A 21,906-nucleotide genomic window follows, 5' to 3' on the forward strand; every position below is an offset into this window, starting at 1 on the left:
TAGAGACTAACAAATTTATTAGAGCATAAGCTTTCGTGGTCTACAGCCCACATGCATCCGATGAAGTGGGCTGTAGCCCACGAAAGCTTATGCTCTAATAAATTTGTTAGTCTCTAAGGTGCCACAAGTCCTCTTATTCTTTTTGTGGATAGACTAACACAGCTGCTACTCTGAAACAAAGTATTTTGACTCAATTCTCTGCTCATTAAGGGTGTCATTATTTATAGTTCAGGAAATTGAAGGCTTCCACCCAGAGAACAAGTATGGTACCTGCAGATATAATGCAAACTTCTGACATAGTACATCAAGTGCAAGTTTGAAACAAACAGATGGAACTATCTCCAAGGATAAGAGTGGAATTCAGTCACTATTAGCTAGTCAATCCTCAATCTCTCTACTAAGGCTGGAAACAAGAGGGCCCCAACTGTAAAAGCAATGTTGTGGGATGTGAACATCAGCTCATTAGAACTGAACTGACACCAACTTCATGTAAGACAGCAAGCAGTCATTAGATGACAACTTTCAGTCATGACTGATGCAGGTAAGAGGTTTTCTGAAGTCAAACACCTGACAAGAGACAGCAAGGCAGCTAAGAATTAGGAATATTGTTTTAAGAACTACTTAGGCATCATACAGCACACACCAACTGATACCTTTACGGGATAGGTAGATGGGTGGAATCTGGCCATTTCTGAAGGATGCTGGCTAGGGCTTCTGGAGAAAATAAGTAATATTTCTTTGAACAGATAAATTTCAGTCTAGAATCTGATAGTGCAGACAACTGCACAACAGTAAGAACCAACCTAATAGAATCCATGATCATGCAGTAATGTGACACTGTTGGCAACACTTGACATTTTTGTGAATAACTGGAAAGCTGTACTTTCACTGGAAAAAATGAAAAAACATGCTAGAATTAAAAAACTGGAGAATCAACTCCAACCTCCCCCCCCCCCAAAAAAATATCCCACTCAACATTAAAAGCCTTTTATTTATTTATTTTTTGCAATCCATGTAAAGTCAGGAGGAGACATTAGTGAGTCATGATCTATGCAACTGTCCCATTTCCTACCCATGACTTACTGCTCCAGTGCTGCTTCACTGCATCCTACACAGATTAACGGATTAAGAACAAAGACCTAGGAAATTGGAATGGCAATAAGGCAGACAATCACATCAGGGCCCACATTACTGGCCTTGTTATTTACAGAATAAACTTGTTTTTCTGCTATTTCAAAGGCCCAGTGTGGCAATTAACTATTCTGTTTGCAAACAGACACAAAGGTTTTTGTGTTGCAGCTATATTTAGTTTTCATGAGAGTGGCACTGCAGTAACTTTGAACACTGAGTTAACCTAAACAGCCAGTTTGAGAAACACAATCCCTTTTCCAGGACCCTTTCTGAAGCTAGAGTCAATTTCTTATCATGTCATGTAGAACCTTTCTGCTACCTTCAGTGTAATTTTCACCTGTTCCAGATCCTAGATTTTAAGTAGGGGTAACTAAAGGGATACTTAAAAACACAGTATCTCTTATAAAGCCAATATTACAATTTTAAAGGACACTAATAGAGAAGTACTCTAGAAGTAGAGAGTAGGGGAAAAGCAGTTTTAACTTCCAAAAAGACTGTTACAGATACTTCTGTGATCACTGAAGAAACCCAAACTAAAACTTACGGGGATATGGTCATGTTAGAAACCATTTAACAAATGCCCTTACTTGTGTATTGAGACCACACTGTAAGGTCCACCTCTTTTCTCGGGAATTAAAAGGTGGAGAGCGAGGCATGGGAAGGGTGGGATATTAAGTTTATGCTCTGTCCAGCTTGATGACTTGCATTGGGGTCCTTTTTGGTTCTTTTAAATGAATTGTGTATTTTAATTTTACAAACTCCAATATTGGATAAATACTTCTGTTAAAAGACTTAAGCTACACATTTTCAGTTTTTCAGCTTGGAGAATGAATTTTTAATTCCTTATGAAACTTAAATAATGTTATACAGTTTGGATTTCAAAAAACTGGAGGGCAGGGGTGTAGAACCTCCCATTGCATTTGAGGTGTCTCACCCCAGGCAGATTCAGATTCTGTAGAAAGTAAACTTTCATTTAAAAAGTTTCTATCCCTTATGGTTGTGAAGATGAGCCATAAAGTGCTGTCTTAGTCTGAAACAGCTCCAGGAAGTGTTACCTGCACACGCTATTTTTCTGCATGCTTTGAAACCTATAGGACCAGATTTTCAAATAAATGGGAGCACATAATTGTATGCCTGCTTTGTGTACTCCCTACTGCATCCATGTACACAAATTACTTACATATGCCAATAACCAAAGGGGAAGACAAACTGTCCTAAAATATTATTCCACCTAATAAGTGATAATGAATGCAACATTTTAATGGGAAGTTTAGTTATAACAAAGGCCATATGTTACCCTTGACCTTTGTTCAAACCCTCCCATTTCACAGTGGAACCTTCTCTGAAAATGATGCAAGTGTTCAGCCCTCCTCGGTTTTTTTTCCACAAACCAGAATTAAAAGCATAACTGGTCCCCCATTCATAGAAAGGGTTTGTTACACCTTCTATAAAGAAATGTCAAAAGCTGAACTAAATACTGTACACCGAAATTAAAGTATGGGAACATTATGTTTTGTATTTTTTTCCTGGAGGAAGGAAGGTTATTAAATATTTAAGACTCCCAATGTGTGGTCCAAAAACCAAATGCAGTCAGAGTCCTAAAATGCAGCTCATAATCATGGTCTCTGTAATAGCAGTCTGACTCTCAAAAGTCAGAAGTGGGCACCTTTGCTTTAGAAAGGTTAGTTTCACATTCTTAGGGTCCATTCTAAAAAGAAAAGTATGTGATTATGCAACTGGAGAGCTCCTGGGGCAAGAACAAGCTAGAAAATGACCTACAGATCATTAGCCATGAACACAGGATAATAGTTATAACACCTTTGTTTCCACAATCACCTACAAAACAAAAGAGCAATACCAGCCTTGCTCCCCAGTCCAGCTGATGACTGACACAGCCAGCTAATGCAATACAACTGACAAAACGTTTTTCTCCTCACCATTTCTTTGCTTTGAGATGCAGCTGAAGTGTACTGATAACTACAGAAGAGGACTTTATTCATAATAGGACAGAGGGTCCACAAAGCAGCCTTGGCTTACAAAGGGATGAAAACCCACACACAGTTTGACCTGTCAGTCTTTGTGCAGGAAAAGCCAGTGTCAAGTATAATGAGGGATGCCTGACTAGAACCGAGGTGCAGCAGCTGCAGCAGCAGATCAAGGGGTGGGGAGGAATTAGCTTGGATGTGCTAGGGAAGCACTGGCAGCCTTATTTGTTTGGAAGATGCTTAACTGTAACTATTCTTGCGCACTTCAACAGGTAACTCCTGTTCCTTGGAATCAGACACTTTTACAGACCATCCTCTGCAGCACTACTCAATCCCCACAACAGTTTTCTTACTATCCCCATCTACCCAGTTTGCTCCATCATTTTGGTGTAGGAAGTAGATAAAGTTGCAGCCTTTCAAAGTTAGTGGACCAACTTAATCCCTGGATATTCTGAATTTAAGAAACCAAGTAGCTATTGCATCTGAACAGCAATCACATATACCTGAATTTTTGATTGTGTATTTTAATAAAATATATATTTATCTTCTACTTCACATAACCCTTGCAGAACCTCATGTTCAAAGAGTAACATGTACTCATCCCTAGAGCCCTGCAAATCTGTGGATATCTGCAGACCAGGCTCTACTCATTCCTACAGTCACCACTGGATGAAGGAGCACAAGAGATAGCTGACATGAATCTCGCTTATTTTGAAGTCAGACAGCCACAGTCCTCAGAGTCCGGGGGTAGCCCATTGTGTGGGCCTATGAATAGCTCTCACTGAAAAAAAAAAAAAAAAGATCTCCGGAATGCTGTACAAAGAAGGGATGTTTTCACAGGAAGACTGACTGACTGAGGGGTGGGGGCAGCACATAAAAGAAGAGAAGCCAACACTTACTATGTTCCTCATCTCATTTGAAGTACACACACCACATTTGGCATCCTCACCCCCCATTAGTGATCAGACAGGTTACAGGGCATCATACCAAGAGACATGCTGTTCACTCTATATATTCACTCCAGTGAAGAATCAGCTAACTCCAGTTTGCCCTTCAAATAAGAACCAGCAGATGGAACTAACTGGGGCTCAATCCCTGGATTATGAGACATACATTCGGGAAGGGGGGGAGAGGGGGAAATGGATTGAGAGATTAAAAATCCAGCAGGGACTCCATCAATCGCTGGATTTTTTTTTTTAAAGGCTTGTAAGAGGCAAAAAGCATATGTGCAGTTTGGGAAGTTGATTTTCTATCTTTTGTGCCACTCAGTAAGCCTCCTGTCATCTACCTGATTCCAGGCAGGTTCCTTTTGTAATTAATGGATTAAAATAAATTCAGACATTCATGCTGCTGCTCCTTCCATATCTACCAGAACTGGAAGCACACACATTCTTAGGGAAAGACTAAGAGCTTTGCTCCGAGTTCCTACTTCACCAATCAGTCCTCACACAGGCTAAGTCTCCCACTGGTGGGAGAGTAATGGTGGAAGCACTAGCCTAGACAAAAGCACAGGTATTTTTACCACTGCCATTTATATTTACTTAGGGTTAACGGACATTTTAAAATAACCTCAAGTGAACTGCATCATGGGTAGAGCAATGTTTACAGATTTTGTTTGGGGTGGGGGGGCAGGGAAGAGAGAATGCTAGTGTTGACAATCTTTTAGGAAAATGATGTTACCTGCAGGTTTAAAATTCAGATACACTTAAGGAAATGGAATCTGAATGAGCCTTGTCCACTCCACCTCGCCCCATATTAAAAGAGGATTGCTGAAGTAAAACATAGTATTGTTCACCTGCCTATGTAGCCAATGTAATTGGGCCAGATTAGGGAGAGATTTGGGGGCCCTCAGCATCAGACCCAGAAGACTAAACCAGTGTTAGAGACAAAATGCAAGTCTGTTTGGAAAATGTAGATTCACACCCTCAGAGCAGATAGCAACAATGGAAACAAGTTTCTTACTCAGAGCAGGGTGGAATGAGACTCGTATGAATTGGAAAATGAGTAAGACCACACACACTCCTCCTGTTTAGTACAGGCTCTCTCTCTTACAGATACAATGCAACATCAATTAAAGAGATTTGGCTACCTCGTTTTTAATGAGAGAGAAAGGCTTGAAAAACCAGAATTAATATTACAAGAGTCAAATGCAGGGACATGGACACTTCCAGCCTGTAAAATAAAGTTTGCTTTCAATCAAGACATTGTTTGCATTTTTCAACCCATCAGAAAGAAAGGAAACCAAATACAGACTGGTTTCAGAGTAGCAGCCATTTTAGTCTGTATCTGCAAAAAGAAAATGAGTATTTGTGGCACCTTAGAGACTAACCAATTTATTTGAGCATATGATTTGTTAGTCTCTAAGGTGCCACAAGTACTCCTTTTCTTTTTGCAAATACAGACTAAGAACAGCTCCAACTAGAATTCAACAAGATTCACTCCCCACATGAGGAATTCCATCCCTGCATTGTGAGGAAGGCTGGGTGGGGGAGGGAGTGATGCAGGATAGTATCAATGCTAGGCAAATGCTTGCCCACAGAAGCTGCTGGAAAGCAGTCTCATCCTCAGCTGCTCTTGCAGATCCAGTTGCTATAAATACCATTTCTGCAGCTGGCGTTTTGGGAAGACACCATGCCAGCAGACTTTGCCTCCAGTGGGAGCTAGTTACTTGAACCATATCATCCTAACTGTTCAGCAATCTTGATTAAATCCCTGTCCAGACCTCCAGTTTTGTCCCTTGAACACTTCACATGTACTAATATCTCAGAAGCTAAAGACATATTTTATGTACTTAGCTACCTCCAAACATCTGGAAGACATACAATAAAATCATTAGCCAGCTATTAAGGAAATCATTTTTACCTTTCACTTTTGATTCCATCTCCCCAAAAGATATTGTAGTCTTTAGAAATGGATAAAGGCTGAGCTAACAGGACATAATGGGTAGACTGATTTCAATCACCAATTTTAAATCATTTAAATCAGCAAGTAGGAAACCTTAAGTTAATTAATAAATTTCAATCCTGTTTTGCATTTGTACTTATTTTCCTAAAGAAAGGTGGCTTCTCATTGGTTGGTAACCGTTAAAATGTTAATTTTAAACTAAATAACCTTTACATTAAATTTGGTACTTTTGCTAACCAGGAGGATAAATATGTTTAGATATAATGTAACCAATCTACAGATTACCATACATTTTTTCAGATTCTTAATTTTTATATTTTTGCATTACATTAGGAAACTGAACAAATTCATTTACTAGAGATTAATTTTTGACTCATGATTTGTGTCAAGTTGCATTTGGAAACTGGAATTCAATTAAAAATTAACAAAAACAGCATTTTAAAATTATGTTAAAGTGACATTAAAAGTGCTGGATACACAAGACACCTGCTTTTCTGATAACTTCCCCCTCCCCAACCACAGTCATTATACAATAACTTAAAATAAAATGAGACTGATTCATCATCTAGCATCAATCAAAGAGGACTCCCTCTTTTTACATGGCAATTACTGACTGTTCCTTGTTTGAGGCCAGCTTGTGCTGCTTTCTTGCTGATGCATTTTCAACAAAGCTGTAGGTGGTGACTGGTGAGTCATTCCCTGATCTTTGGGACACTTAGTTTTGCTATAATTTTGTCCTATTTACTGATTCAAGATGCTTTCAAAAGTTGAAGACACCTATGTATCCCAAAACAGGAGAATCAATTTATCTTTCCCCCCCACACACACACACCATTCTGATAACATTTCTATAATGCCTTTCATGGGAGCATCACAACACATTTTAGAAACATCTACATAATTACAAGATATTCAAATATTAATTTTACAGATGGAGAAGGCCAGGAGAGAAATCAGGTGACTTCACCAGGTCTGCCTCTCAGTCCAGTGCTTTTACAGAAAGTCAAGTGATTTGGGAATCCTTAAAAGCTCACCTAAATTATTCTTATGCAAAGAATTTCCTCTCACCTTCCAATAAAACAGACAAGAGGGCTTTAAAGAAAAGACAGGGGCTTTTTTTAAACAAACTAGCAAAGGATTTTGGCTCAACCCATAATACAAGCTCTTTTTTTCTTTTTTTTTAATAACTTCCTTTAAAACCCTATTCTATGCCTCTTTCCCTGACATGGACCACGTAGGTGTATGCCATTGAACTGTGACAGCACAAAACAGAAATGAAAATAGTGTATTAACCCCGGAAGTTCCTTGTTTCCCCCACTGTAAAGTACAGAAGAAAGATGGGACATCAGTTCCTCAGCCAGCAAAATATTTCTGGATTTCACTAAACCTCATTACAGAGTTATTTGCTAAAAAAAAAGTTGAGACAAACAAGCATGAAACCTCAAAACAAGCTTTTGAGGTAGAAGTATTACACCCATTTTATAGATAACTATCCACTTGTTTAAGTGACTTGCCCAAGGTCATAGAGCAACACATCTGCAGCACTGGGAACAAAACAAGGATTCCAGAATCTCAGTATATGTTCTAACCACAGAGAATGCTTGAGCACTGTAAAGTTACACAGAAGAATGAAGTTGGCCCATCAGAGCCCAATTGACTCCTAGTATTATTATTCACAACGACCTAAATATAACCTTCACATCTCAAGCAGGGAGATGAGTTCCTAGGTACAGCTACAATGTGCCACACTTTGAGCTATTCACTTGCCAAACTGGCCAATGGTTCAAGGAAATGCCATCCTAAGGCATCGCCAGGTTTCAATGCTCTGAAGTTTTCTGATCACCATATTTACAGTTCATTACACCAAGGTCCACCAAAGTAGTACAAATATTAAAAAAATCAGTGGAAGTAGAAAAAATAATCAACTTGAGATTCAGATTGCCCAAAAGAAAAAACAAAGAGGAAAAATGTCTTGAGCGCCAACATTTCCTGACAGGCATGTCATGCATTTCATGTCACACTGATGGGATACTGCCAGCTTTACTACTGACATCCACAAATTGTACATTTCAGAAAAGAGCAGTCATCAAGAATGGTATTAGTTTATAAAAGTGGACACTTCCACCTATTCTAGTCTCTCCTGGCTGCCAAAACCACACAATTCTTTTAAGAGAAAAAGCAGGAAATGTTGATTGCAAAGCTTGGGCTCATGGGATTATTGGGACAGACAGGTTACAATCAAGGCCTGATCTACACTAGGAAATTAGGTCGTCATAACTACGTCACTCACAGGCATGAAAAAGCCACACCCCTGAATGATGCAGTTAGAACAACCCAATGTCTAGTGCAGACAGCACAAGGTTGGTGGGAGAATTCCATCAATCTAGCTACCCCCTCTCAAGCGAGAAGATTACCTACACCCGTGCAAGAAGCTCAAGCCCATCAGTATAAGTAGCGTCTTCACTGAAACACAGTGGCACCACTGCGGCTTTAACTGTAGACAAGCCCCAAGTATTTTGTTTCTTCTTTCTGCCCCTCCCAAGACCAGAGAGAGGACAAGCAGCAGTTATATAAACTCCCCTATGTCCCTCCTACCTAAGTGACCTTGATCCTAGTGTAGATAAAAGCCAGTCTCTGCCAAGCAGCTCTGGTCTCACCACAAATTCAGACCCAGCTATTTCAACTAGACTAAGGGCTTGGCTACACTAACATTTTATAGTGCTCTAACTTGCTGGCTCAGGGCAGTGAAAAATCACCCTCCTGAGCGCAGCAAGTCAGAGTGCTTTAAAGCACTAATGTAAACAGATTCCGAGCGCTGGGAGCCATGTTCCCAGCGCTTGGAGCTAATTCCTTCCTGGAGGTGGGTTACCAGGAGCGTTCGCGAGCGACCACACTCGCACTTCAAAGCGCTGCTGCAGGAGCGTTCCCACAACAGCACTTTGAAGTTTCCAGTGTAGCCATCCCCTAACTCTTAAAGAAAACCATACAAAGTAGCTTGGGAGAGCCTAAATTTATTAGACTTTGGCATCAGGTCACTCATATCCAACCTCAGGTTTTATAATGCTATTAGGGAGGAAGAATACTATCTGATTTTTAGGTTTAGTTGGTTAGGTTTTTGTGGCTTTTTAAAAAAAATCACTCCACTAAATATATTGTAGTTTTCTCTATTTAAAAAAATAGACCTAAATTCAGATCACTGTCACAATAAGGGAGAAGAAGCTAACAAACATCTTCAGAGCTACTAGTAAAATATTTTTATTTGCAACTAAATTACTACGGTGGAGGATACTATTTTCCACAACCATAAGATGTAACAAATCAACAGTGGGCAGAATTTAAAAGACATCCCAGTCAATTTATCTAGTGTAGCTATTGGGAGAATTATTTATCAGATTCCTTTATTCTACCAATCTTTCAATGAATACCAATCCCAACTCCTCAGCCCCACACTCCAAATAGGAGCTACTTAAACCATAGTCAATGCCACAAGTCATATCCCTGGGGCTACATGCTTTAGTTCGCCTCATGCCAACTCATCACAGTACCCATTGCCTATCCCAAAGCAGCACTCTGCTAAGCAACAGATGCACCTAACTCAAAAAATGAAAATCCACTAACTCCATTATGTTTCCTGAAGCGTTTGTTTGGAGGGCTTACCGAAATCACATGACAGTGTGCCATACAGCATGCTACCAATACAGCAGAAATGTTTACACTTAAAGGAATGTTAGTTACTTCAGGTTTGTGGTAAACTTGTTATACCATTTTAAAACATTTTGGTGTAGAAATACATTTTAAGAGCACATGGTAGAATGACAGAGGGAGGGAATGAAAATATAGAAAATGCAAGCAGAAGGCTAACTGAAGATGATGCCCCATATGGAGAAAACACTATCTCAATACAAATGATCACCAGGCTGAATGGTTATAGAACAGCCAAGTTTTCATGACCACAGTCCAACTCTGTGAAAGAAAAAACTGCAGAATGAACCCAAGGGGTTAAGCCTTGAAGCCTAAAGCAGAGATTTGTGGAATGTGACCATTTCAAGGGGGTGGTCAACTATGCAAGCAGTAGTCAACGGTTAGGGAATGTCCAGATCAGCGGGTAGTGATCAATAAATTGATCCCCGAATCAACGCCGGCACTCCATCTTGGCAGGAGGACTAAGCAGAGTCGATGGGGAGCTACCACGGTTGACAGGCTGCCGTGAGGATGGCCAGGTAAGTCGAACTAAGATACTTCAACTTCAGCTACGCGAATAGCGCAGCTGAAGTTGCGTATCTTAGTTCGAACCCCTCCCTCGTGTAGCCCAGGCCTGAGCGTTACATGTTGTCAGTTTCCTTCTCATCTAGCTGAACAATCAGGTGTGCTGTGCATGTGTACCTAACTGTACCCAGCCAAAAAAAAAAAAAAATTTCCAAGGAGTTGTAAAAAGCTGCTGTATGTCAGCCAGGAAAGCTGCAAAAAAAAAAAAAAATCAATGATTGTTTAGTTTTTGTTCAATTTTTTAATCCCAGAAAACCATCTTTTTGGTGGTGGTTTTTTTTTTTTTTTAATGAATCTGATACTAAATGACAACAAAGGTGTCTAAAACTCCTTAAAAAAAAACTGCTGCTATTCCAGCCAGCTGCTAATTTGGGAGTGGAGTTCTTTGTGGTTCTTTCAGTTCCAGGTATTTGACTAACATTCTCTCCATATTGACTTAAGAAAAGGGATGTGTTGGTGTATTAATATTTACAAGCTGAATAACTAGAATTTTAAAAGCAATAATTGCATTCTTTGCTAGCTGAATGTGTATTTAAATGGGGTCTTCTCTCTTCCAGCTTCAGCCACTGCTCAAACCTGGCTTTAACCATATTCTTTTGTTATTCAGAAACCTGGCCTTATGTCTCTCTCAAGTGTCTGGACAGAAAGATTACCCTATCATTTCCACTGAAGTAGAGCAACACTGAGCTTCTTAAATACATAAGAGTTGAGCTTGCAAATCCAATAAACCAAGAAGAAAAATCTCAATATATTTACGTTTGACAGATCTCTATAACCACTGTAAAAATAATGACTATTACATGTAGAGCATGCCTTTCTTTCCATGCATTACATGCAGGGGTCATTTCACATACTCATCACTAAAATGTAGCAATTTCTGAAGTAGAATGCAGCAGGCTTCAAATCAACTTTCCATACTAAGATGGTTTTTGCAAATATTTCAAAGTCTTCATTTTCATTCAATAATAACACCAAATCTTCATCAGACCCAAGGAAGAAGTTAGAACTTCCTTGGCTGGAATGAGCCTGGAACTCAGTGAATTAAAGGAAGTTCCAAGCACCAAAAACAAAACAAAACAAAACAAAAACAAAAAAACAAACAAAAACAAACAAACAAAAAACAAAAACACACTATTTTGGCCCTGACCTGAACCCTCCTGTTTTTTTAAATTAAGTGCCTAAACAGTACTGTTTTGTAACTTCTCAGTTCTCCATGCCTATGAACATCTCCAACAATTTCTCTATTCTCCTCTTCCATTTCCAAAGACCTTATGGCAGTAACTTTCAGCTGCATACCATCTGCAATCAACTATGATCTCAACAAGCAGCTCAGGCTTGCTGCCAATGTTCCAATCCCTTAATGTAGTGAGCACATGACTTCAGCCGGACTGCAGGATTTCAGTCTTTCTAGAACATATTTCAGTTCTGAAAAGATGATTCGTTCACACAACTCCTTAAATACACAGTATTATACTTGTGTTGACTGCTATTCCTGCAGTCTCTGTGCATCACCAGGGCCAAACAAAATTTACACTATAGGCTAGCATATTAAGAGAGAAAACTCAATACACAGCTACAGAAAATGCATTTAATAAATATGTTCACAGAATTGATTTGAAAATTCCCATGGTACTTTCTACCTACCCTTTTCAGAACTCAAAATCTTGGCTACTCATGATACTCTTGCAGAAAGTGTTGAGGGATTTTAAGTAAGTACATCATCCTCAGCATCTTACAGCTTTAGGTGGATATAGTATTCTTTGTCTGTACCTATTGCATAGTTTTGCTATGTGCTGTTAAGTAATTGCCATGGAATCGTTCTTTCACTGGGTGGTGAAGTGATTTCTATAAATACACAACATTTGTAGGTATAATAGGAGTTATTATCCACCTTTATAATTATAATGGAAATACTTAATATCAGATTTCCAATGGTTTAACATACTGCTCTAACAGTGACCCTAGAACAGAACTTACTACACAAGGTCTCAGGTCCAAAGTTTATTTAAGTTGCTCAGAAGTTTCTAGAAAGCGAAAAAGAAACCAGTTTACTCATTTGAAAATTTAAAAAAAGCATTCCCCTGCCCTCAATTATTTGAAGTTCTTTAATTAAACATCATAGGTTCAAGTCCCTAGTATGAAACAAGCTATTTTGGCATTTTAAAATACATGTTTGAAGGGACCAGCTGGTATGACTACCAGCATTTTTATTATTTAAACCTATAAGCCCTAACCAAGGTTGACTGGGGTACTATTAAGCGAATCACTGTACAAACACACAGGACAGTAAAACAATTTCTACCCCCAAGTGTTTGCAATCTTAATTAACACCACAAAAGAGGCACAGAGTTAAAGTGACTTACCTAGAGTCACAGCAGGTCAGTGGCTGAACTGAGAATAGAATCCAAGCCTGAGCCCCAGATAGTGCCCTACCAAGTGAAGCATGCTTCCTCTACAGTTTCATATTTGTGTCATTTGTACTATGAATGCGTATCAAAAGCCTTTTAAAATTGGAGACTCAGTTACCTCTATAAATTAGAGGGCAGTATTTTTTTTAAAAGGTCTGTTACTTGTGTTTTTAGCAACTTTACAGAAACATTTTACAAATAGTTTGTTTTTCCACTATTTATGCTATTTACTTAAATTCACTCAGCCTGAACTGTGAAACTCAACTGAAACTAAAACAAGAGAACCCGTTTTTTGTTTTACATGTATTAGCACAGTGTAATTGCATTCCCAACACTGAATCAAGAACAGAATAAATACCAAATACTTTCATTGACATTTTAAAATATTTTGTGAACATATTTGCGCATGCTGTATTTTGTAAAGACTTATTGTATGAATTAATTTTGGGGTCTGAACTATTAGCATCCCCTTTCTAAAAAAATTTTGGATGCTTTTGAAATGATATTTTCAAGCAGGCATTCAAGCTATCACATCTAAAACTTGACTTTTCATAGTTGGAATTTTTTCTTATTTCCAGTGCTTTTGTTTGCCTCTTACACCAAGATCACTGACTTGTGACAAGCTCCTTCACGCCACCCTACATGACTCAAATTCATATTAAGAGAAACATACGACAAGCCATATGTTCTAAAGAACTCGGTCAAGAAACACCACATCACATGTTCTCCCAATCCACTACTTGAAGATTTATTATAACTTTCAAATAGAGTGTGATATTTTGGGGGTGGGAGAGGAGAGGGTACTAAGATAGTTATACTAATACAACTCCTACTGTGGATCTAAATTCCCCCTAAGCTGCCCGGCCACACAGCTGCCTATTACGCCCCACACAGGGGCTCAGGGCCACGGCCAGGGGAGAAGGTTGCCTCCCCGCCGGCTCCAGCATGGACCTGCTGCAGCTGGCCAAGAGAGAGGGGCCACTCCTGGCCCCGGGAGGGTTGGAGGCGGGGGACTGGCTGCTGTGACCAGTGGGGAACTCTGTGTTCCTGCAGCAGGGGTGGGGCTTCGAGCAGAAGAGATGGTCCGGGCAAGGGGCTAGCCTCCCTGAGCCTGGGGTTCACCCGCTGCCCATGAGGTTACACTTAATCTCACTGGGATTCTCTCGCTCGATAGCAACCCCAACAACGCTGCTGGGCACTGACTGGCAGAAAGTTTAACAGCCAAAGAAGCCAGCCTACAAACCCTGCAGTTACAAAGGCACTATAGCAAAGAACAACCCTGGTTGCAATTACAACGTTTTGGGCATGGCTACACTTGAAACTTCAAAGTGCTGCCGCGGGAGCGCTCCCACTGCAGCGCTTTGAAGTGTGAGTGTAGTCGTGTGCCAGCACTAGGAGAGAGCTCTCCCAGCGTTCCTCGTATCCACCTCCACGAGGGGATTAGCTTAGAGCACTAGGAGCGCGGCTCCCAGCACTGGGGCACTGTTTACACTGGCGCTTTACAGCACTGTAACTTGCTGTGCTCAGGGGGGTGTTTTTTTCACACCCCTGAGTGAGAAAGTTGCAGCGCTGTAAAGTGCCAGTGTAGCCACAGCCTTAAAAGAGGTTTTAAGAAATGTGGGGTAGAGCTTTTCTTAACTTTTTCACTTGCCTAAAAAGCAGATGACGATGATGGGGAACGATTGTCATTGGTCCAGCCTCCACGAGGGGGTAGCTCCCAGCACTGGTGCACTGTCTACAATGGCACTTTACAGCGCTGAAACTTGCAGCGCTCGGAGTGTGTTTTTTCACACCCCTGAGTGAGAAAGTTGCAGAGCTGTAAAGTATCAGTGTAAACAAGCCCTTAGACTCCTGTCTGCACCATTTAATGAGATGTTTAAAAATCAAGCTTGAACACAATTTAAATTGTACAGCTTAGCACTGGCCTGCCCAAGTAGCATAAGTAGGGAGGGACCATGTGAGAAATACAGGAGAACCTCAGAGTTACGAACTGACCAGTCAATAACACATCACATCTGAAACTGGAAGAATGCAATTTGGCAGCAGCAGAGACAAAAAAAAAGCAAATACAGTACAGTACTGTGTTAAGTGTAAACTACTAAAAAAATAAAAGGAAAGTTTAAAAAAAGATTTGACAAGTATGGAAACTGTTCCTGTGCTTGTTTCATTTAAATAAAGATGGTTAAAAACAGCATTCTTCTTCTGCTTAATAAAATTTCAGAGCTGTATTAAGTCAATGTTGAGTTGTAAACTTTTGAAAGAACCACCATAACGTTTTGTTCCGAGTTACAAACAATTCAGAGTTACAAACAACCTGCATTCCTAAAGTGTTCGTTACTGAGGTTCTACTACTATATGTTCAAAAATCAGGTACCAGGAGAGATTCTTACCAAAACTACAGGACTTGTATGACATTCTTCGGTCCCTAGAGAGACAAGATGTGTGGGGTAGTAGTTTTTATTGAACCAACTCCTGCTGGTGAGAGAGAAGCTTTCAAGCTTACACAGGGCTCTTCTTTAGATACTAGCCAGAGAGAAATTGGAGTTTAAACTAAGCTTATGCCCTTTTCTGAATTCATTTTTTAAGACAGTACAGGCCAAGCCTAACTTTTACAATTATTTTATGTCAGTGTAAGCAGTCTTGGACAGGTTAAGTGACTTGCACAAAGTCAAAATGAGTCAATGACAGCCAGAAATAGAACCCAGAAGTCCTAAATCTGTGTCCACAGATCTAATGTCTAGGCCATCTGCACACAAGAGGAAAATCCTAACTTTAAAATGGATACGGTCAGACCAAAGCCTCCTATAGACTCTAGTGAGTAAACGCAGCAAGACATGTCATTCCTCCCTCCCATTTCTTTTCCCCACATTTTATCATCTTGAAAACCTGTTCTTTTCATTTAAGAAAACTCCTTTTCCCCCACCCCTCCAGATTCCTGACATATTTTCCTTCCACTGTGAAGAATGAAAGCTAATTCTTTTTCCCCCCCACCCCCGATTCAAACTGCAATGATTCCAGGGCCATTGCAATTTAAGACTCCCTTCCCCCAGTCTTTAAATGTCCTTGGTCATTTAAACCTGATCATCTCAGCCAACTTGTATGAGACCCAGGGCAAATCTACACTACAATGCTACATCAGCACAGCTGTGGCACTTCTGGTGAAGACATGCTGGAAGACCGCTTTCCTGTTGGCATAATTACTCCACCTCAGCGAGAAGCAGAAGCTATATCAGTGGGAGAGCATCTCCTGCCAACGTAGTGCTGGTGTGGACAGTGCAAAATTTGTGTTGTTTGGGGGAACGGGGGGGGGGATTTTTCACACCCCTGAGCAATGTAAGTTATATCAACTTAGGCTGGAACCCAGACACTCTTGTCACTGGACCATAAGCAAGACATTTCCACACAGACCTGGAGTTGGAAGATCTTAACTCAAGCCTGTCCTTTAACTTGAAAATTACTGCTGTCAAGATACCAACCCAGCAAGAAGGGAGGGAAAACAACAAGACAAAAAAAACCCACACAGACCTCATTTCAGGGTTAAAAGAAAGGCTTGAGTTAAGGTCTTCTAACTCCATGCCTGTGTAGCATTCCCATTATAAATGCCATCTGATAGGGCTTTTAGTTCTCCCATTCTAAATTGCACTGAGCTGTAATCTGGCAGGCAATCTTCAGATAAAGTATGTATTTAAACATTAAAACACTTATTGGGAAGTAAACTGCATCTACAATATTTTAAGTCCCAGTTTTCATTTTATTTTTAGGGGGAATTTCAAATCTACTAGACAGAAAACTTGAATTTCATCTTTCCAAGATCTTCCATCATGCCAGTAGTTAGAAGTATTTGTGCTGAGATTAAGGCGGTCTTGTGCATGGCCCATCTCTTTTGGTGATGTCACAACCATTATCATAAGAATAGACAGATGTCACAAACAGATTTAACATGTCAATGCAGGATCAGTCTGAAGGAGAAGCTCAGCTCAAAAGGAGAAAGAGCCCCAGTTACTGAATATTACCAGTTACCTAACACAAGCAAATAACATCCAAGTAAATGGTGTATATTTACTTCTGGTTACCCAATAATGTAGTGTTGGGCTGTCTGCCCCAAGGAATAGGAAAGCAGTCAGTATCAGAGGAAGTTGGCTGAAAATTAAAAGCTACATAAAAAAGGGTGGGTTTAGGTTTTTGTTTTAGTTTACATTTTGTGAAAAGCTCCACTTTGCCTACCAACTACCTGTCCTGCCAACTCTGGGGCTCCTCAGTCAACGGACCATGAAGGAGAACCCCAGGGGGAAGATGGTCCCAGAGGCTAAAACTATCTCAACTCCAAGTAACACCTCATTTGATTAAATGACTCAAACAGTACTATGTTAAAGCACACTAAGGAACCTTTAATGTAGGCCCTGGTGGTGCACACGAACCAATTAATGACAAACATTAGGGCACTTTAAGTAATTTGTGCTATGGGAGTGTGATTTCTAACCATGTGGACAAGCCCTAACATTCACTTCAACATCATATTCCTCCCCCAGAGCTCTCAGTTCACCACCAGCTAACGTTACCTGCCGCGAAAATCAAGATACCCAGGATTCAGACTTCTCTAATCAAATAGAAAAATAATGAAGTCATCCATAAGAGCCTTGCAAGAGGAAGCAGCTTCCCTAAAAGGGTAATTCCAGATGCTGTAATGTTCACCGTAGTCAGTTTACTTTGATCAAAGGAGGGAACAGGGCAAGGTAGATTTCATTTGGAGGTCAGAATGAACTTACTGGTTGAGTTGCCTTGCATCTGGATGATGCATTTGGATTCTTTGCTGGTCTCTCTGGAATTGAAGGGCCTGACCCGGACAGCCACCTTCACAGAAGCTCCCGACATTTTGATGTCCTATAGTGTTGAGTCCAGAAATCAGATGCAAAGGTTTTTTTTCCTTTTTATGATCTCTTGGAGTTTTCTAAAGAGAAAGTAAGATTCAGTTACTTTAAAAATACATTCAAGACAGATTACATTAATCTGTAATCTTGCCTCAGATTAACACATAACACATTACAAATTTTTATGTCTATTCAGAGAATCCAAAGCTAGAGATATCCCCATCATGCTCTTAGTCAATGCCCATGTCACCCAATGCATACTGCTCTTGAAGTGAACAAATAAGTGTTTTCACTCCTTGCCTCCCTTCCCAGAAAGGAGTGGAGACTAGCACTACTGGCATCTCTTGCTCTGCCCATAGCATCAGAGAAAAGGACCCCAGGTCTTTGTGCTGTTTGCTCTTTTCACTGGCACACAGAAGCTTAGAGAACATCGCGAACACCCAGGGATTTTCTCTGTTCAAAGTAAATTAAAATCTTAAGTTACTGCTTGTACATCTATCAGAGTAACAGCCGTGTTAGTCTGTATTCGCAAAAAGAAAAGGAGTACTTGTGGCACCTTAGAGACTAACCAATTTATTTGAGCATAAGCTTTCGTGAGCTACGGCTCACTGTAACTCACGAAAACTTATGCTCAAATAAATTGGTTACTCTTTAAGGTGCCAGAAGTACTCCTTTTCTTCTTGTACATCTAGTGTCCTTCAAGCAGACACTACAGAGAGACAAAGCGACTTGCCTTTCAAAGGGATTTCCACCTAAAATTTCTACCTCATCAGATGTTAACCAATATATTCATCTGCTCAAATCACAATAAAAATATTTATGGCTCAAGTCCCGTCACATCCAAATGATTGAGCATTTTTAGTGTACAAAACAGTGCACTGCATCCAGTTCTAAACCAGGAGGCAAGTCCACTCCAGATAACTGTGCAGGCCGGAACCAGTACACCCTGGAACCTTCGACATCTCTCCTTAAATACTATTTTATTAAACAGGTAAAGTCCAAATTCCTTCTGCCAAGGCTGGGTCTGTGCTGGATATAGCTCTGTAAGTGTGGATATATGGGTCAGAGCACCCAGAAATTGATCCCATAGTTAACTAAACTCTGAATCTCCAATGAAAGAGAGGTTTCAGAGGAACAGCCGTGTTAGTCTGTATTCGCAAAAAGAAAAGGAGTACTTGTGGCACCTTAGAGACTAACCAATTTATTTGAGCATGAGCTTTCGTGAGCCACAGCTCACTTCATCAGATGTTTACCGTGGAAACTGCAGCAGACTTTATATACACACAGAAATCATGAAACAATACCTCCTACAGGACAGTGGGGTGGGAGGAGGTATTGTTTCATGATTTCTGTGTGTATATAAAGTCTGCTGCAGTTTCCACGGTAAACATCTGATGAAGTGAGCTGTGGCTCACGAAAGCTCATGCTCAAATAAATTGGTTAGTCTCTAAGGTGCCACAAGTACTCCTTTTCTTTCAATGAAAGAGAGCATTTTTATTCCAGGCTTGGACCGGGAAGTACAAAAGTGATTCACCAGCTGGTTTAAAAAAAAAGAAAAAAAGTCTTCGGCATGGCCTAATTCATTCTATGATATTTTTACATGGCACAGACAGATTTAATTAAAATTGCATTACTTCACCTCACTATTTGCATCACAGAGAGGGAAAGGTTGTTTCATCCCAGAAAACAGGACAAGTTATTTAACAAGGATGCAAAAAGAAAAGGAGTACTTGTGGCACCTTAGAGACTAACCAATTTATTTGAGCATACGCTTTCATGAGCTAAGGTGCCACAAGTACTCCTTTTCTTTTTGCAAATACAGACTAACACGGCTGTTACTCTGAAACTTAACAAGGATGGTTTCACAGTAGCATCCGATGAAGTGAGCTGTAGCTCACGAAAGCTTATGCTCAAATAAATTGGTTAGTCTCTAAGGTGCCACAAGTACTCCTTTTCTTTTAACAAGGATGTTCCTCCTCTCAAGAGTTTATCAAGGTAGCTAACCAAGTGATTGATTACAGTAGACAACTAAAATCGTAACAATGACATGCAACTGCATAACAATGTAACTAAGGTGACAGAACTAAGGTATGCACAGGGTTGATATAAGGTATGCACCTCCTTCTCAATTGCTGCTAAGACAAACAGAATTTAAACCAAGTCTCAGGAAAAGCTCTTCCACAGAGCAAAGGCCAATCCAACCAGAGCAACTCCGAATGGCCTATGATGATCTGCAGAGTGATGCAGATTCTGTATTTCACATATAGATTACCCTCCCCAGATGGTTATTCACTGCAGGCCAACACTACAGAACATTCCCTGCATGGCAGGTAGCAACAAACAGGACTTCATCACCATTCCTTACCCTTATCAGATGACTTAAAAAAAAAAAAAACCACACACACACACACCCCTTCACCTCCTAAAGTGATATGATCCCCACAGACACCAATATACTCTAAGGAAAAATACATTGTCAAACTAATGTTCAAATGAAGCTGCATATTGCTGCTGAAGATAGCAACTTGTCTGAATAGAAGCAATTTGCTGAATTGGTCATGAAATCCAATTTAGGGAAAGATTCAGCACTCCCTAGATTAACCTGATACAAACTTAATAGACAATGGATCCATGTGGCCCGATAGAGGAGAAAGTCATATGGTACATTCTCACACAAAAGAACTAGATTTCACAAAGCGGACAGAAAGCTTTTTGCTGGGAATATGCTATCTGAAATTTTACGAGATACTTTGCTGAGTGGTTCTTTTCTTTCTACTCCCCCCCACGCATCCTGATAAAGAACTTGAAATATTTTTGACATTTTGTTAAGCAGCTACCTACAAGTCCTAGCAAATCCGGAGTAAGTAAGTAGGGCCATCAGTTAAGAGGATTTTTTTAGAAGGTAAATTCCCTAAACTTTTGAAGTTGTTTAATTTCACAAAAATCCTTGGTTTGCATTATTGCTTATTTTTCCTTCCAACCGTGTTACTGAAGCAGTCAAATAACTGTCCCTTCTCTTATCCCTGGAACTTCAGAGCCCTGCATAAGACTGAATTTTAGTAGACATTTTGCAGCTATGTGTAAAATTTTAGTTGAAAGTACTCTTTGGAAATTATTGCCCATTGAGATGCAGCTGGTTAAAGCATAAATAAGTCAGGCATTTGCCAACCGTGGTATAGCTTCACTTTCTTCCATGTTAATTATTGAGTCACAGTCTGTGAAACAGGAACTAAGAGCAAACGTATTGAAAGCTATTCCAGTGTCAGAAAAGTTACATGTCCTACTATTAGGCTGCAAAAAGTACTTTTGTATCCTCTACTTAAATGCTATTTTGTAACTTTCTACAGCATAAGAAATCTCCCTGCAGCAGGCATAGGGATACAAGTGAGGCACCATTTAGTCACACCTCTCCAGTGTTTTGTTTGTTTTTTAAACTTGAAACAAGTCACTTTATTGAATGTAAAGTGTTACAAATACAAAGAAACAAAGATGTGATTTTTTGGTACAGAATGACATTATCGAACTGTAGATGCATGCACTGCTGGGCAGCAAGCTAGCAGACCTACTGAAACCCATGGGTGGCCTATGCTGAGGAGCTGTAGCTCACGAAAGCTTATGCTCAAATAAATTGGTTAGTCTCTAAGCCCTGGTCTACACTAGGACTTTAGGTCGAATTTAGCAGTGTTAAATCGATATAAACCTGCACCCGTCCACATGATGAAGCCCTTTATTTCGACTTAAAGGACACTTAAAAATCGATTTCCTTACTCCACCCGACAAGTGGATTAGCGCTTAAATCGGCCTTGCCTGGTCGAATTTGGGGTACTGTGGACCCAATTCGACGGTATTGGCCTCCAGGAGCTATCCCAGAGTGCTCCATTGTGACTGCTCTGGACAGCACTCTCAACTCAGATGCACGATTGTTTGCCGTTGCTCTGACGCAGGGAGGGGCGACTGACGACACAGCTTACAGGGTTGGCTTACAGGGAGTTAAAAATCAACAAAGGGGGTGGCTTTACATCAAGGAGTATTTCAGGCAGGACTTCACGGAGGGTTCCAATAAGAAATGGTGCACCTAAGTTATTGTTCTTATTGGAACAAGGAGGTTAGTCTGGCCTCTGATTGATACATGGCTAGATTTACCTCACTACATCTTCTCTGTGAGTGACTGCAGTGTGACCTAGAGGAATGAGTCCCCTAGACAGGGGGCGGGAGGGGGGTTGCAAATGAGTACAAAACAAATCTGGTCTATTTGTTGTTTTGATACACTCCATCTATCTTTTACATCTTTGGCTGGCAGCAGACGGTGCAGAAGGACTGCATGCCGTCCACATCTCATGGCTG

General features: G+C 40.3%; 1 protein-coding gene across 10 annotated transcripts in view; it reads right to left on the bottom strand.

Annotated features, from left to right (window-relative positions):
• The window catches only part of KIF1B (kinesin family member 1B), a 148,033-nt gene that overhangs the window by 120,082 nt on the left and 6,045 nt on the right, over nucleotides 1–21,906 (bottom strand). For all 10 annotated transcript variants that reach the window (XM_048825054.2, XM_048825056.2, XM_048825053.2 and 7 more), the window contains exon 2: nucleotides 17,461–17,642. In XM_048825054.2, the coding sequence (XP_048681011.2) occupies nucleotides 17,461–17,566 (106 nt within the window). In that variant the 5' untranslated portion in view covers nucleotides 17,567–17,642. The remainder of the gene's footprint in view (nucleotides 1–17,460; nucleotides 17,643–21,906) is intronic.

Source organism: Caretta caretta, chromosome 18, assembly GCF_965140235.1.
Source record: "Caretta caretta isolate rCarCar2 chromosome 18, rCarCar1.hap1, whole genome shotgun sequence".
Classification (NCBI taxonomy): domain Eukaryota; kingdom Metazoa; phylum Chordata; order Testudines; family Cheloniidae; genus Caretta; species Caretta caretta.